At 34.5% G+C, this 19,396-nt stretch overlaps 1 protein-coding gene across 2 annotated transcripts in view; it reads right to left on the bottom strand.

Moving 5' to 3' along the window:
* Positions 1–19,396, bottom strand: part of LOC121420493 (sortilin-related receptor-like) — a 99,375-nt gene that overhangs the window by 40,611 nt on the left and 39,368 nt on the right. For both annotated transcript variants that reach the window (XM_041615150.1, XM_041615149.1), the window contains exons 16-24: positions 18,521–18,747; positions 15,298–15,550; positions 14,173–14,311; positions 12,285–12,488; positions 11,446–11,562; positions 6,364–6,486; positions 5,129–5,254; positions 4,061–4,192; positions 1,701–1,823 (exon numbers count right to left, since the gene is read on the bottom strand). In XM_041615150.1, coding sequence (XP_041471084.1) covers positions 1,701–1,823; positions 4,061–4,192; positions 5,129–5,254; positions 6,364–6,486; positions 11,446–11,562; positions 12,285–12,488; positions 14,173–14,311; positions 15,298–15,550; positions 18,521–18,747 — 1,444 coding nt within the window. The remainder of the gene's footprint in view (positions 1–1,700; positions 1,824–4,060; positions 4,193–5,128; positions 5,255–6,363; positions 6,487–11,445; positions 11,563–12,284; positions 12,489–14,172; positions 14,312–15,297; positions 15,551–18,520; positions 18,748–19,396) is intronic.

Genomic DNA, 19,396 nt, shown 5'->3' on the forward strand with positions numbered 1-19,396 from the left:
GTATACAGTTATCATTTCATAGATAAAATAAAAAATGAAATTAAAGGATGGACGGACAGATGAACAAACAAATGAAAGAATATCACGAAAGATTGTTAGGACAGGCTGAACCTTTTGCATGCCAAAGTCCTCACTTTCCATGCATGCAGCATTAAATATGCAGTTAATGTACTTAATAAATCAAGGGCACCACTGCGCTTGTTAGTGTTTTCCCAAACATTTCTTGTAATTGTTGTAGCAGTGATAGTGGCAGATGTTGTTTGTCAGGCAGTGATTGTGATAGCTGTTGTATATTCACAGACATCATGCTTTTAATCAAGAGCACAGGTGGGTTTGTCAGCTATCTACATTTCATATTGTGTATTCTGGAAACAAATAATAATAATAGTGATAGCTTATCAAGTGCACCGTCCAGAAACGCTCATGGCGCTGGCGCAGCAAAAATGTTTCTTTGGAAATTGACAAAGAAATCTTAAATCACTACAAATACAGTCCTGCATCATCACCACAGAAATTCCCAGCCACATCCAGGGCTCCGTAACACAAAGATTAGCGATCAATCGCTAAATGAACTGACCAATCGAGATCAAGTTTACACGCAGATTTAGTGCAAAATACTGACCACCAACCAATCAGAAGTGTTCTTTCATATTTGCAATTCATCGCAAATCTTTGTGTTACAGAGCCCTGGTGGGGCCTGGTGCCCTTGTGCCTGCTGCCCCGTTCATCGACAATTTATGAGAACCAAATTATCAAAAACAAGATGTGTATTTACATGAAAATCCTGTACAAATGATTGTCTACGTAATCAACATACTTACACAAAGTAAACAAGGGTATCTTGGAATAAACATGTTTCAATATTCATGTTCTGTTCTCCAAAAATGAGCATCAAATATAGATTAAGATAGCTACATGGAAAGCCTCTTGAAGCACAGATGTCTATGCAATCACTGTACATGTCACAGATGACATAATCAAATTCATTTTTTTAAAGCAGCCATCAAGCTTATCGTACCAAGGAAACAAGGGTGTTAGCATTAAATGTTTCAAAACGCTTGTTCTGGTAAAGAGCATCAAATATCTTCTTAGATACGAATGTAAGGCCAAGGGCGGATCGAGGATTTTTCGAAAGGGGTGCACATTTTTTCAAGGGGGAAAAAATGTTTCAACAAAAAAATTATGGGGATTTCGTCCATGAAAAAAATTGATAAAAAAAGGGTATTCACTCTCGAAAGGGGGGCACACTTATGTTTTAACGGCAGTGTTAGTTACAAATTCTAATTGTGCCTCTCAAAAGGGGGGCATGGGGCCGGCAGTCCCCCCCCCCCTGGATCTACCAGTGTGGAAGGCCTCTTGAAGCCAGTCTACCTCATCAAATATATTCATAGATACTAATGGAAGGCCTCTTGAAACCCATAGGACACAGCTGTGCTTCTATTTCTAATACATTTTTTAAAAAAGCTCATTCTGGTTCCTAAAATGAGCATTTCATCATCATCATCATCTGCTATAATCTTCAAAGGGCTCTGAAGCCTATCTCGAAGATGAAATTAGACTTGGATGCAGGTTATAAGGAGGAGTGAGGGATATTTTCAAGGTGATTTTGCAGGAGCTTTTGGAAGCTGTCAAGCGAAACTGCATTTACTATTTGAAGAGGGAGTTTATTTTTACTATTTAACATAGCACTGGATACTTACTTGGGCAACCTATCTCATCACTATTGTCACCGCAATCATCGTAGTTATCACACTTCCAGTAAAATGGTATACATCCACCATTTGTACAGGTAAACTGGTATTGATTACAGCTACTTGTGCTGCCTGAAATTTGAAAAAAAATACATTTTGATTAAATTCATTTATTCATATGCATTTATTTCGTTCATATATTAAAAATAACATTTACAAACATATTGGAATATACAAGAAATAGAAATAATTCATCAAACGAGGAGACAGTTTAGAAGGCAGAGAAACCTTATTGGTGCTGCCACCAATAGAACAAAATACAAATTTATACTAAAAACTTATACAACACCTAAAAACTTCAATACGCAACATAAACAAAGTAACGATAAAACCTGTCATATAAGTTATGTAGTGTGATTGTCAATTATACTAAGGACGGTTATTCCAAATGTAGAACAAACTGCAGAACATGACGTGCCAGGCTTTAGATGCTACAGGGCAATTCCATAAAATAATCAACCTTTTTGTACATCCGACCCCCATTTTTTTCAAGTCTTACTTTACTTCATAAACTGACCAAGTCATGGTCACTTTGAGAACATTACAGACTGTCAAAAGAACAAGAAATCAGAGACATAATATGTCATGAAGATCCCGCATATAGGGGGTCGGACGTACATGTTTTATGAAATTGCCCTACAAAAGACCTGAAAAATTCATTTCCAATTCACTGTTGTTCTTTTTTTTTCAATATAAGAAGATGTGATTGTAAATTGATTTGATCAGTCTTTACTGGGAAGAGAGCAATAAATTGTATTACAAATACACAACACTATTCAATATGTCGGACCCAAACTTTGGAATTCTTTAACGAATGAACTCAAACATTCCCCCACACTCCTGTCATTCAAACAGAAATATAAATTTTACCTTCTTACTCCTTAAGATAGTTTTATATTTGCCTCTCCCTCCCCTTTATTTGTCTTTTACTTTCTTTTGCTTTGTCTGGGGTTTTGAGGTTAAGTATAAATTTTTTCTTAATGTAATTTATGTATTCAATTTTTTTTTTCTTTCATTGGGGATTGACCTTGATAGATCAATATGGCCTTTGTCAATCCCCTCCACATTTTGATTTTCTATGTTCGTTTTTATGTATATATTGTTACCATTTATACTTGCATTTGTTATTATCTATGAATGTACTCAATTGTAATGTTATTACATGTTTTTTTTACTCAATATGTGGAAATAAATTGAATTTAATTGAATATAATGAACCTTCCCCAGCAAACCTTGAACAATCCAAGCCTCATTTAAACACTAATAATAATAATATAGGGTATTTATATTGCGCACATATCCACCTTGTTAGGTGCTCAAGGTGCTCCTATATTACCGGCTAAGCTAGGCGTTCATAGCGCACACAGCTTAAGGAATTACTTCCTACCGGTACCAATTTACCTCACCTGGGTTGAGTGCAGCACATTGTGGAAAAGTTTCTTGCTGAAGGAAATTACGCCATGGCTGGGATTTGAACCCACGACCCTCTGTTTCAAAGTCCGAAGACTAATCCACTGGGCCACAACGCTCCACTACCATTTACCTGGGTTCTAACTTGTAGTTCCATTGGTTAATCAATATTACATCTAAAGAATTCATTAATATTTGAAGAATTACTCTTTACAATGTTTGTGAAATTCAATAATCTCTGACTTTTTCCCTCATATATTTTTACTGCACTGTATTGCAGTGACACAGACATGAAAACTTGAGAAGTTTAGTTGCTAAAGATTTAATTAAACAACAACTATTTAAAAACCACAAACCACCACAAACTTGTGCATGGGATCAATCAACAAACACGAGCGATCGACCCAACGTCTTCCTAAAAACTAAACAGATCTAAACACTCACCAATCAAACAGCAAAAGCAATTTATACTTAAACCAAAATCATAATTAAATACTGATCTGCGACTGTTAAAATAATCGCATTGCTTTGGAACAAGTTCTCGCGATGCACATGAAATTGGAGTTCAAGCTTTCTTGCGTAAATGCCGCCCTCTTTAGATCAAATTATGCAATCTTTTTGCCAAAACGATACACGCAATTGAACCGCGTTCAAATTCGCGTGTTTTTAAATTTGCGCTCGCCGATCTTGCCGCGAAATACGCAAAAATTTCCACATCGCGAAAATTGCCACTTTTACAGTACTAGAATACTCTACAATGCTCTACATTGTTATCTTTGAACTGTTTATACTGTATTTATGTTGTTTTCAAAACAGACATTTTAATCGACTTGTGAAATAAAGATGAATTGACGAATTGATAATTCTGGTGAGTGGGTTGAAGAATGTTTTCCACTCACAGTTTTGTTCATCCCAGTTGTTTCCGCAATCGTTGTCGCCATCGCAGATCCATGTGTATGGTATGCAGCGACCGTCGGGTTCACACTGGGTGTAATTGTCGCTGCATCCAGCTGGTCGCGTCGTCGGTATATCTACAAGTATGAACACAGCAGGAGATTGAATAGAAATTATACATCGCTATACATGGCGTGTTCACATTGGGCGGATATGAGGATAAGTCCGATAAGGCTTGTTGTAGTGTGAAGGGTATGTGCATGCACATTGTATCTTTCACCAGTATCATGAAAACAAGTTACGTTATCATCAAAATTAGCAAAATTTTGTAGTGTTACCATCATCATCAGCATCACATTATCATCATCATTACCATCATCATCATCATCATCATCATCATCACCGTCATCATCATCATCACCATCATTATCACCACCATCATCATCAACATCATCACCATCATCATCACCACCACCATCAGCATCAACATTTCTATCATCATCATCATTACCATCATCATCATCTCCATCATCATCATCATCATCGCCATCATCATCACCATCATTATCATCATCACCATCAACATCACCATCGCCACCATCACCATCATCACCATCACCATCATCACCATCACCATCATCACCATCATCATCATCATCACCATCGCCATCATCATCATTATCATCATCATCATCAGCATCATCAGCATCATTATCACAATCATCATCACCATCACCATCATCACCATCATCATCATCACCATCATCATCGCCATCACCATCATCACCATCAGCATCATCACCATCAACATCATCATCGCAATCATCTTCATCAACGTCATCATCATCATCACCATCATCATCACCATCATCATCATCATCATCGCCATCATCATCACCATCATTATCATCATCACCGTCATCATCATCATCATCGCCATCATCACCGCCATCATCACCGTCACCACCACCATCATCACCGTCATCATCATCATCGCCATCACCACCATCATCACCAACATCACCATCATCATCACTACCATTTAATATTTCATGAAGAACAAAGTAACTAACTTGTAATTTCACAGTCCCTTTCATCTGAGTTATCCCAGCAGTCATTGTCCAGATCACATACATAGCTCTCTGGAATACATCTCTTGTTATCACATTGGAACTGATCTGGACCACATGTACCCCATTCTAAATACACAAAACAGAAAATTCAAAATATTAATATCAATAACCTTAGGTCTTCTAGTTCATCCTTACACGCTGTACCACAATCTCATAATTCATGGGGGGATCTATCATTTCAACATGCTGGGTCATTCCTATGGAATAAACTTCCAAAAGAAATCCACAATGTTTCTTGTCTTACCACTTTCAAAAGTTCTCTGAAAACCTGGTTATTCATGCAAGCTTTTAGGGAATTCTTCCCCCCCCCCCCCTCTTTTCAGTAGGTTTTTTATCTTCCTTTATTTTCCTTTTTCCTTTTCTTTTTCTTTTCTTTTCTTTATTGCGCCATGAGCATCTTTTTATGATGGATACCGGCGCATTACAAATGTTCATATTATTATTATTAATTTGACAAATTATAAATTTCAATAAGAAAGTGCATCGCTGCAGATAGCTCCGTATTTAATTTAGGGGGTTCACATCATGGGCACTGACAAAGACGTTACCTTTCATTTTTGAGAGCTATGCTCCTTTTAAAATCAATGATTTGTTTTTAATGCATTTTACTTAACCAATTGTGATTATTATTATATATGTATATGAATGATTAAATTAATAATGACATTATTTCAAATTTATATATGTATAGCACATATCAATCAATAGAATCTCGATGCGCTTATACATTAAACCTGATCTAAATTGTCCATTGAACCTAACATATATCATGTATATTAGAACAAATCAAATCAATACACACGGTAAACGTTGCAAAATTACTGAAAACATATACATGTAGTTAACAACATAATATATTAAGCACGATAAAAAAAATTATTCAAAGCAACTTTTAATAAGATAAAATATATTATATTTCTCTCAATGATTGACAACCTGGCATATATCAGGCAAAAAAAATTATCAATTTTTCATTTTCTGGGGCTTCTTTTTCACAACTTACTACCTAATCTGCCAACATTAAATAAGCTTCAGCTCTGCACTGAAGCTCCATTGTTTAGGAGATTAAAAAAAAACATTTTCAGGGCTCTTTTGGACATTACAGGTGAGAAATCCCCCAAAACCCTGATGTAATTATTTCCTTTGTATGAATAAGTTTTTAACAGGAGACATACCGCAGTGTTCTTCGTCAGAACCATCGCCACAGTCGTCATAGTGATCGCAAATCCAATTGTTTGGGATACATCTGGAGCCGGTCTTACAGGTAAACTCCTCTCCTGCCTTACACGTGTAGTAGGCTGCAAGATTGAATCAAAAAGATTAAGAGGTTCCATGATGTAATGTAACTGGGTAGTTATGGCATATAACTTGTAATGTAACCAGGAAGTTAATGTAATGTAATTAGAAAGTTAATGTAACTAATGTAGGAATGTAATCTAGGAACTAATCTAGGAATGTAATGTAACTAGAAAGTTAATGTAATGTAATTAGGAAGTTAATGTAACTAATGTAGGAATGTAATCTAGGAACTAATCTAGGAATGTAATGTAACTAAAAAGAGTTAATGTCATGTAATTAGGAAGTTAATGTAACTAATGTAGGAATGTAATCTAGGAACTAATCTAGGAATGTAATGTAACTAGGAAGTTAATGTAATGTAATTAGGAAGTTAATGTAACTAATGTAGGAATGTAATCTAGGAACTAATCTAGGAATGTAATGTAACTAAAAAAAGTTAATGTCATGTAATTAGGAAGTTAATGTAACTAATGTAGGAATGTAATCTAGGAACTAATCTAGGAATGTAATGTAACTAGGAAGTTAATGTAATGTAATTAGAAAGTTAATGTAACTAATGTATGAATGTAATCTAGGAACTAATCTAGGAATGTAATGTAACTAAAAAGAGTTAATGTCATGTAATTAGGAAGTTAATGTAACTAATGTAGGAATGTAATCTAGGAACTAATCTAGGAATGTAATGTAACTAGGAAGTTAATGTAATGTAATTAGGAAGTTAATGAAACTAATGTAGGAATGTAATCTAGGAACTAATCTAGGAATGTAATGTAACTAGGAAGTTAATGTAATGTAATTAGGAAGTTAATGTAACTAATGTAGGAATGTAATCTAGGAACTAATCTAGGAATGTAATGTAACTAGGAAGTTAATGTAATGTAATTAGGAAGTTAATGTAACTAATGTAGGAAAGTACTCTAGGAACTAATCTAGGAATGTAATGTAACTAGGAAGTTAATGTAATGTAATTAGGAAGTTAATGTAACTAATGTAGGAAAGTACTCTAGGAACTAATCTAGGAATGTAATGTAACTAGGAAGTTAATGTAATGTAATTAGGAAGTTAATGTAACTAATGTAGGAAAGTAATCTAGGAACTAATCTAGGAATGTAATGTAACTAGGAAGTTAATGTAATGTAATTAGGAAGTTAATGTAACTAATGTAGGAAAGTAATCTAGGAACTAATCTAGGAATGTAATGTAACTAGGAAGTTAATATAATGTAATTAGGAAGTTAATGTAACTAATGTAGGAATGTAATCTAGGAACTAATCTAGGAATGTAATGTAACTAAAAAGAGTTAATGTCATGTAATTAGGAAGTTAATGTAACTAATGTAGGAATGTAATCTAGGAACTAATCTAGGAATGTAATGTAACTAGGAAGTTAATGTAATGTAATTAGAAAGTTAATGTAACTAATGTATGAATGTAATCTAGGAACTAATCTAGGAATGTAATGTAACTAAAAAGAGTTAATGTCATGTAATTAGGAAGTTAATGTAACTAATGTAGGAATGTAATCTAGGAACTAATCTAGGAATGTAATGTAACTAGGAAGTTAATGTAATGTAATTAGGAAGTTAATGTAACTAATGTAGGAATGTAATCTAGGAACTAATCTAGGAATGTAATGTAACTAGGAAGTTAATGTAATGTAATTAGGAAGTTAATGTAACTAATGTAGGAATGTAATCTAGGAACTAATCTAGGAATGTAATGTAACTAGGAAGTTAATGTAATGTAATTAGGAAGTTAATGTAACTAATGTAGGAAAGTACTCTAGGAACTAATCTAGGAATGTAATGTAACTAGGAAGTTAATGTAATGTAATTAGGAAGTTAATGTAACTAATGTAGGAAAGTACTCTAGGAACTAATCTAGGAATGTAATGTAACTAGGAAGTTAATGTAATGTAATTAGGAAGTTAATGTAACTAATGTAGGAAAGTAATCTAGGAACTAATCTAGGAATGTAATGTAACTAGGAAGTTAATGTAATGTAATTAGGAAGTTAATGTAACTAATGTAGGAAAGTAATCTAGGAACTAATCTAGGAATGTAATGTAACTAAAAAAAGTTAATGTCATGTAATTAGGAAGTTAATGTAACTAATGTAGGAAAGTAATCTAGGAACTAATCTAGGAATGTAATGTAACTAGGAAGTTAATGTAATGTAATTAGGAAGTTAATGTAACTAATGTAGGAAAGTAATCTAGGAACTAATCTAGGAATGTAATGTAACTAAAAAAAGTTAATGTCATGTAATTAGGAAGTTAATGTAACTAATGTAGGAAAGTAATCTAGGAACTAATCTAGGAATGTAATGTAACTAGGAAGTTAATGTAATGTAATTAGGAAGTTAATGTAACTAATGTAGGAATGTAATCTAGGAACTAATCTAGGAATGTAATGTAACTAGGGAGTTAATGTAATGTAATTAGGAAGTTAATGTAACTAATATAGGAATGTAATCTAGGAACTAATCTAGGAATGTAATGTAACAAGAAAGTTAATGTAATGTAATTAGGAAGTTAATGTAACTAATGTAGGAATGTAATCTAGGCACTAATCTAGGAATGTAATGTAACTAGGAAGTTAATGTAATGTAATTAGGAAGTTAATGTAACTAATGTAGGAATGTAATCTAGGAACTAATCTAGGAATGTAATGTAACTAAAAAAAGTTAATGTCATGTAATTAGGAAGTTAATGTAACTAATGTAGGAATGTAATCTAGGAACTAATCTAGGAATGTAATGTAACTAGGAAGTTAATGTAATGTAATTAGGAAGTTAATGTAACTAATATAGGAATGTAATCTAGGAACTAATCTAGGAATGTAATGTAACTAGAAAGTTAATGTAATGTAATTAGGAAGTTAATGTAACTAATGTAGGAATGTAATCTAGGAACTAATCTAGGAATGTAATGTAACTAGGAAGTTAATGTAATGTAATTAGGAAGTTAATGTAACTAATATAGGAATGTAATCTAGGAACTAATCTAGGAATGTAATGTAACTAGGAAGTTAATGTAATGTAATTAGGAAGTTAATGTAACTAATATAGGAATGTAATCTAGGAACTAATCTAGGAATGTAATGTAACTAGGAAGTTAATGTAATGTAATTAGGAAGTTAATGTAACTAATGTAGGAAAGTAATCTAGGAACTAATCTAGGAATGTAATGTAACTAGGAAGTTAATGTAATGTAATTAGGAAGTTAATGTAACTAATGTAGGAATGTAATCTAGGAACTAATCTAGGAATGTAATGTAACTAGGAAGTTAATGTAATGTAATTAGGAAGTTAATGTAACTAATGTAGGAAAGTAATCTAGGAACTAATCTAGGAATGTAATGTAACTAGGAAGTTAATGTAATGTAATTAGGAAGTTAATGTAACTAATGTAGGAAAGTAATCTAGGAACTAATCTAGGAATGTAATGTAACTAGGAAGTTAATGTAATGTAATTAGGAAGTTAATGTAACTAATGTAGGAATGTAATCTAGGAACTAATCTAGGAATGTAATGTAACTAGGAAGTTAATGTAATGTAATTAGGAAGTTAATGTAACTAATGTAGGAATGTAATCTAGGAACTAATCTAGGAATGTAATGTAACTAGGAAGTTAATGTAAAGTAATTAGGAAGTTAATGTAACTAATGTAGGAATGTAATCTAGGAACTAATCTAGGAATGTAATGTAACTAGGAAGTTAATGTAATGTAATTAGGAAGTTAATGTAACTAATGTAGGAATGTAATCTAGGCACTAATCTAGGAATGTAATGTAACTAGGAAGTTAATATAATGTAACTAGGAAGTTAATGTAATGTAATTAGGAAGTTAATGTAATGTAACTAGGAAGTTAATGTAATGTAATTAGGAAGTTAATGTAATGTAATTAGGAAGTTAATGTAACTAATGTAGGAATGTAATCTAGGCACTAATCTAGGAATGTAATGTAACTAGGAAGTTAATGTAATGTAACTAGGAAGTTAATGTAATGTAATTAGGAAGTTAATGTAATGTAATTAGGAAGTTAATGTAATGTAACTAGGAAGTTACATGACATTATCTTTGCCGACAATTGCTCTGCTATGAATTCCACATTCCACAAGTCCACCCCAACAAAAATTTGATTTGAATAAAAAGAGAAAAATACAACATGCACAACACTGAAAATTTCATCAAAATTGTACACAAAATAAGAAAGTTATGAAATTTAAAGTTTTGCTTAATTTCACAAAACAGTTATATGCACATCTTGGTCGGTATCCAAATGAGGAGACTGATGATGTCATCCACTCACCATTTCTTTTGTATTTTATCATATGAAATATTATGATTTCCTCCTCATTGTCAAGTAAAACAACGATTAATTCCTCCCTGAACATGTGGAATTAGCATTGTTTAATACTACATGGTTCAGTCAAGTTGGTCCTTATTGTCAAATATATATTAGAAAATGAAAACTGTATAATTCAAACAATAAAAAACAAAGGAAATAGTGAGTGAAGGACATCATTGAGTTTCTGATTTGCATGTCACTGAATTGTAGCTATCACTGTTTTGTGAATAATAAGCGATACTTTAAAATGTCATAACTTTCTTATTTTTATATTCAATTTTGACGAAATTTTCAGCATTACGTTAGGGCGATTTTTCTGTATTTATTCAAATCAATTTTTTTCTGAGGTGGACTTGACCTTTGATAGAATGACAAACTTCAACCCTGGATTGAACGCTATGCCCTTTCCTAACTTTGACCCTAAAGCTAAAACAAATCCTGATTGCAACCCTAACACTGAGGATCGATGCATGGATGGCAGCTATCTTGGTTTTGCTGGTTTATGGCTATTTTTCACAATGACTACATAACGACAAGATGCTCAATGTGTTAGGCACTGACCTGAGGCAGGCCGGACAATATCTGAGAGGACACAAACAATACTTACGACAATTGAGTTCATCTGAATTATCTGTACAGTCACTTTCACGATCACATTTCCACATGATGGGAATACATCGGTCAGAGTTGGAGCACTGGAACTGGTCGGGCTCACAAGTAGCTCCTGTAAGAGAAGTTTGGGGGGGGTCTATTCAAATTTCACTGTATATTGTATGTAAGATAATATTAGAATATTCATTATTGTGCCTTCAGAATTAATTCAGCATGAAAAGAGTTAATATCAAAACCACCCCCACCATCAGCAAAATTATCATCATCATCATCAACATTGTTATAATCATCACCATCATCATCACCAACACCCTCATAATCATCATTATCATCACCATCACCACTACCATCATCATCATCATCATCATCACCATCATCATCACCAACACCATCACCATCATCATCATCATCATCACCACCATCACCATCATCACCACCATCATCATCACCATCATCATCATCACCATCATCATCATCATCACCATCGCCATCACCATCATCATCATCACCACCATCACCATCATCACCATCATCATCATCACCATCATCATCATCATCACCACCACCATCATCATCACCATCATCATCATCACCACCACCACCATCATCATCACCATCATCACCATCATCATCATCATCACCACCATCATCACCACCACCACCATCACCACCACCGTCACCATCATAATCATCATCATCACCACCACCACCATCATCGACATCATCATCATCACCATCATCATCACCAACACCCTCATAATCATCATTATCATCACCATCACCACCACCGTCACCATCATAATCATCATCACCACCACCACCAACACTACTTACCCTGGGTAACACAATATCCTGACGTCACATTCAATTTCTCCCCCGCCTCACACTGGCAATCCTCTCTCCCATCAGGCGTAATCACCACCTTCATGTTATCTGGACACAGACACACCCTCGTCACCGCATCAGTGTTTTCCGGATCCGGTTTCACGATACAAAGATGGGTGCAGCCTCCGTTGTGTGAAGAACACGGGTTCACACCTAGACAAACCAAAGACGAGATACAGGATTGAGTTTCACAAAGATTTAAGAGTGACTGAAATCACACTTACCAGGGATGTCATTAACAACTGGACCCCATCTTACAAAGAGGAACGATTGATCCAATCAATCGTAACTCTATGAAAATCCATTAGTGTCATATTTTTTCTACAGGAAATGTGCAAAATATCCTTTGTTAACAAAGGAGAACACACCGAACTGTCAAGAAATCAATGAATTTACATTCATATCTAGAAATTTTTTTAGCAAATATGCATTGTATATGTTGACTTTGCTGGCTTTCCATAGTTGTGATTGATCAGATCAATCGCAACTCTTTGTAAGGTGGGCCCCTGGAGTCCATAACACAAAGCTTAGCAATGATCGTTGAACATTTTTCGACGATTGATTCCATAAGTCCTTACACTCACAAATTCCATAAGTCCTTACACTCACAAATCTATATTCCAAATTCACGAACTTTTAAATTGGGAAACCCTGAAAACTAGGCGTAAAAAACACATGTATATAATGTTGTATAAGATTTTTCGCGATTTAGCTCCGAAATATTTACAAAGTAATCTCGTTCACAAAGAAAGTATTTACTCTCTAAGAAATGTTGGAAATCTTGTATTGCCAAAACCAAAGACTAATTATTGTAAGCGGACATTTTCTTATCGTGGATCGAAAATATATAATGAACTCCCACTTTATCTCCGCAGACCCGACACACTCACTTTATTTAAAACTGGCCTTGATAAATGGATAGAAACCTTTGATCTGTAAACGTTTGACAGGGGGGGGGGGAATTAAGGTTTAAAGTATCCTTAAGTACATGTTTAGGAATGGTTAGGATATATATATATATATTTTTTTTTTGTAATTGTGTCTAATAATTATTAATTTGTTTACCACTCGTTTTTTGGTATTTTTTGTTTTTAATTAATAATATTTCAAATACGTGTTATCATTAATCTATTATCTGTTATCATGTTACCTTGACTGGACCTCTAGGAAGAACAGAGCCATTATATCAATGGCTCTGAATAGAGTGATCCATCCGTATATTTTTATGTGCATGTTTATATATTTACATTTGATATCATATCTTGTGCAATGTATTTTATTGTGATTTTTATACGGTAAATAAAACCAAACCAAACCAAACCAAGCTACAATGTACGATCAATCGTAGAAATCAAGTGTATGATCAATCGCTAACCTTTGTGTTACGGGACCCAGATAAAAAATTTGAAAATCAACTAGAATGATCCCCTTCCGACATGATAAAGGTGTCTTACATGGAGGAAAAACATTTCAGTTTCAATATACAAATAAAATTATGTGCTAATTTATTCTCTACAAGTATTAGTATATCTGAAAAGGTAATATGTGTGTATTTGAGTTTTGTCAGACATGTTTCAATCAGATATGATCACTCACGTCTGGGAACGACCTTTAACGTCACAACCCAAAAGACGTGACCAGGGCTTGAACCTCAAACCCCTGCATCAATTTGTAACTTCCCCACATAGCTTGGATTACAGGCGCATGCCACAACACTCAATTGAAAAGGTAATATATTTTAAGACTATTCATACCTCCATTCAATGAGAGACCACATACAGTATTGTTTAGTTCACCCCCTCCCTTTAAACCTTTTTTTTTTCTAAATTTGACTTACCTTGTTGCGATGCATTGTGGAAGATTTTAAGATCCATCGCACTGCTCATGTTCCGTACCACCGTCTGTACGTCACCTCCATTATACTTATTGGCCGACTGGATACTCAACTGTGACCAGTCATCCCAGTATATCTTGTTCTAAATGGAAAAAAGGTGACAGAATTTCAACAAGAAAACATGACAACAAACTTTAAGGTTGTTTGCGATATTCAATAAAAGTACAGAATTTCAATTTAAACCGAAACTTATAATCATATCAGCGGCCCGTCTTACTAAGAGTTGAGATTGATTCGATCAACCACAACTATGGACGGCCAGCAACGTCAATATCCAAAATGTATATTTGTTCAAAATATCTTCTAGATATGATGTCAAGAAAACTATGAATGTATGAATATACATCATATCTAGAAAATGTTTTGAACAAATATATATATTGGATATTGACGTTGCTGGCCGTCTATAGCTGTGGTTGATCGGATCAATCTGCATTTGAAAGAAAGGAGTTATAGAACCTGTCTATAAAAGCTACCTGTCTTCAGTGGCCCCCTATTTCTGGGCCCCATCTTACAAAGATTTATGATTAATCCAATCAATCGCAGCTATGGACGGCCAGCAACATCAACATCTATTATGCATGTTTGTTCAAAATATTTTCTAGGTATCATGTATATTCATACATTAACTGTATGAAAATATTCCTTAGAATTCAGTATGCTTCTCTTTGTTTTCAATGGACATTGAGCAAATTTCCTAATGAAAAAATTATGACACTGATGGATTTCCATAATTACGATTGATTGGATCAATCATAACTCTTTGGAAGACAGGGCTCAATTTCCCTTCAACTGATTCATAGACAGGTTTTAATGTAATATTATCATTACTTTGAATGCACAGAGTGGCATCAGTTCATGAAAGATATCAACACTATCAAAAGATACCCATTTACTACACCTGGGTGGAGAGTGGCAAATGTCGATAAACACCTTGCCAAAGGACGCGAGTGCTATGGTGGGATTTGAACCCCAGACCTTGTGGTTCAAAGTCCAGAGACTTATCCACTGAGCAACAACACCTCTACAAATACAGGATGGTAAAGAATAAGAAAATCATGTAAAGACCTTGTAAACGCCGATGGAGAAAGGATGCGGGGTGTCTTGGTCGCGTAAGACTACACGATGCGAGCCGTCCAACCACGCCGACTCGATCCGGTCAAAGTGGGCGTCGGTCCAGAAGATGTGGTTGGATTGGTCATCGATGGCCAAGCCGTTCGGCCAGTAGACCCCTGTAGTGATCAGCATCGTGACATTATCGCCGTCCATGTGAGCAGAGGCAATGTAGGGATGTTCCCCCCAGTCAGTCCAGTACATGTATCTATGACAGGTGGAAAGGAAATCAAAGTAATATTAAAGGACAAGTCCACCCCAACAAAAACTTGATTTTTAACAAGCATAATACTGAAAATTTCATCAAAATCGGATGCAAAATAAGAAAGTTATGACATTTCAAAGTTTCGCTTATTTTAAACAAAATAGTTATATGAACGAGCCAGTTACATCCAAATGAGAGAGTCGATGACATCACTCACTCACTATTTCTTTTGTATTTTATTATATGAAATATTTGTATTTTCTCGTCATTGTCATGTGAAATGAAGTTTCATTTCTCTCTGAACACGTGTAATTCCATTGTTTTAACATTTTGTGCTTCAGGCAATGAGGTCCTAATCGTCAAATTCGTAAAAATTGAAATATTGTATAATTCAAACAATAAACAAGTGGAATGCCTCTGGCCGTCTCACCTGCATCACGTGGTTCAATATAGCAGCAGTGCTCACTTTGAATACTACTCTAACTTGCACAAGATGTTCAGTGATACATGGTTACTCTTATTTCCCTTTTTTATGAACTAGACCAATAAACTTACAGAGATATGATGGTTATTCAACAAAAAACCCCAACATGGCCAAAGTTCATTGACCTTACATGACCTTTGACCTTGATCTTGTGACCTGAAACTCGAACAGGATGTTCAGTGATACTTGATTACTCTTATGTACAAGTTTCATGAATCAGATCCATAAACTTTCAAAGTTATGATGGTAATTCAACAGATACACCCAATTCGGCCAAAGTTCATTGACCTTTGACCTTGGTCATGTGACCTGAAACGCGCACAGGATGTTCAGTGATACTTGATTACTCTTATGTACAAGTTTCATGAATCAGATCCATAAACTTTCAAAGTTATGATGGTAATTCAACAGATACCCCTGATTCGGCCAAAGTTCATTGACCCGAAATGACCTTTGACCTTAATCATGAGACCTGAAACTTGCACAAAATTTTCAGTGATGCTTGATTACTATTATGTCCAAGTTTCATGAATCAGATCCATAAACTTTCAAAGTTATGATGGGAATTCAACAGATATCCCCAATTCGGCCAAAGTTCATTGACCCTAAATGACCTTTGACCTTGGTCATGTGACATGAAACTCATGCAGGATGTTCAGTGATACTTGATTAACCTTATGTCCAAGTTTCATGAACTAGGTCCATATATTTTCTAAGTTATGATGACATTTCAAAAACTTAACCTCAGGTTAAGATTTCGATGTTGATTCCTCCAACATGGTCTAAGTTCATTGACCCTAAATGACCTTTGACCTTGGTCATGTGACATGAAACTCTGATAGGATGTTCAGTAATACCTGATTAACCTTATGGCCAAGTTTTATTAACTAGGTCCATATACTTTCTAAGTTATGACATCATTTCAAAAACTTAACCTCAGGTTAAGATTTGATGTTGACGCCGCCGCCGCCGCCGCCGTCGCCGTCGCCGTCGGAAAAGCGGCGCCTATAGTCTCACTTTGCTTCGCAGGTGAGACAAAAACAGAAGAAATAGTGAATGACGTCATTGACTCTCCCATTTGGATGTAACTGGCTCGTTCATATAACTATTTTGTTAAAAATAAGCGAAACTTAGAAATGTCATAACTTTCTTATTCTACATCCGATTTTGGTGAAATTTTCAGCATTGTGCTTGTCTGATTTTTCTCTATTAATTTAAATCAACATTTTTCTGAGGTGGACTTGACCTTTAACTTTGTGAGCAGCCGATTTAAAAAAAATTCTCAAACCAAGATGAAACATGTGTACAAGTGCCTGTATTAGAACTAATGAACCCTGAAAACAACCATTATTGAGAATGAAAAGCTAAAACTACAAGGCATACCCCGATTTTGTAATTAGGTGTCTTATAGACACCTAAATAGTACACATAAGTGTATGGGATGAAATTAAGATGGTGTTTCCGGTCACTTTATATTTCAATTTTTGAAGCACTAAATAATCATTTTCGAACACAATTTTTTCTGGGCTTCATTTTTTGAACATATCGCAGACAAAGGTGACAAGTGTGACCTTCTAGCTCAGATTTTTTAAAATTCAAACCAATGTTAACCAATCACTTTAGAGTACTAATATTAAGAATGTGGAAATTTTTGAAGAAAAAAATATACTGTACTTTCAAATCATTTCTGTATGTATTTGATCTCATTTTTATAAATAACTTTCTATTTGTTTAATCTATCTTCATAATGTTAGATTTCTCTTTAAATTATGATAATAGTATTACATTTAGATAATGCAATTATTATTTGTATATATTCTGTTGTGCTGCCAGAGCTCCCTAGATGATGTGCATACTACCAGAATTCCAAATCTTATTTTGATGTGTATATATGTTTTCTTTACTTATGTTTTCTTTATGTTATGAATTATATGTTTTTTTGGTATTTATGCAGAGCCCTGTGGAAGACCAGCGATTTTTAATGAATATTTTAATTGTATATATTGTGTAATTTTACATATTTGTTTGTATAAGGCTGAACAGGCTACTCTGGATAAAGATGTGAAATAAATAAATAAAATAAATAGTTTTGTAATTCTAATTTGATTCCAGTACCTCATCACATGATAAACCTTCCCAGTAATAGTTCATTTCACAATAAAACTTCACAACCAAACTTAACTTAATCTTTAGAACAAATTTGTACGAGAAAGAAACATTTGACCATTCTGTTTAATGTATTTATATCTTTATTTTGCCTTGTAATCATATTGTATTTCTCTTGTCAATCTCTCTCTCTGTAGACTCTACAGTTGATCAATGTTTCCATGAATATACCAATAAACATGTAAATGAAAGAAGCAAAAGTAAGTGAAAAATCATTCTTGATTGAAGATAAATGGCAATTGTGGCAACAATTTCAAAATAAGTAAAGAATCCAATAAGATAAGGGGAAGGGATACCAACATCAACAAAACATGATTACTAACCCTCTCTTGGGGTCCAGAGCAATCGCTCTTGGTTGATCTAGCGTAGCATCTATAGGAAGGACGCGTCTGAAGCGGCCATCATAGCGTGCGACCTCGATGTGATCAGATTCTGAGTCCACCCAGTAAAGATTATCAGCAAGCCAATCAAAGGCAAGTCCTTCGACCATATCAAGATGGCCGCTGACGATGCTCCGATCCTGGTCTTCAATTAGTCCCGGACAGAATCTCTGCAAAGGATACAAATTCAAGAATACTGATACCAAGGTGTGTTTCACAAAGACTTAGGTCCGTATTCTGAAGTTGGGTTTAACTTAAACTCAGGTTTAAAATTGTGGTTTAAGTATGGAGAGCCAATTGCTACATAAATCACTAACAGTAAAGATATCATACTTCAGCTCATTTGGCTCTCAAATCATTCATAATTGTCTAGAAAGTATAAAAAGATTATTGTCTTCACCATCGATTAATCAGGAAAGAGCACAGTAAACATAAGAAACATACAACTTAATAAAAAAAATTTATACTTTTGGCTTTCCATACTTAAACTACAACTTTAAACCTGAGTTTAAATAAAACACGACTTCAGAATACGGGCCTTAGAGCTACGGTAACTTTGCCATTGTTGTACCTACCATGGCAAACCTTGATTATGATTGGCTGATGGGCCACGTTACCATTGTATCAGCTGACAGTACTACGATCCTGGGCTCCGTAATACAAAGCAAAACAATCGATCGTACGCTTGATTTTTAAGATTGATTGTACATTGTAGTCAGTGGAATCAGTTGTGAAAATTTGTTCTACGATCATTGCTAAGCTTTGTGTTACGGGCTCCTGGCCCGCAGGAAGTCCGGGACAGAATCTCTGCAAAGTTGG

This window comes from Lytechinus variegatus, chromosome 8 (genome assembly GCF_018143015.1).
Source record: "Lytechinus variegatus isolate NC3 chromosome 8, Lvar_3.0, whole genome shotgun sequence".
Taxonomy (NCBI): domain Eukaryota; kingdom Metazoa; phylum Echinodermata; class Echinoidea; order Temnopleuroida; family Toxopneustidae; genus Lytechinus; species Lytechinus variegatus.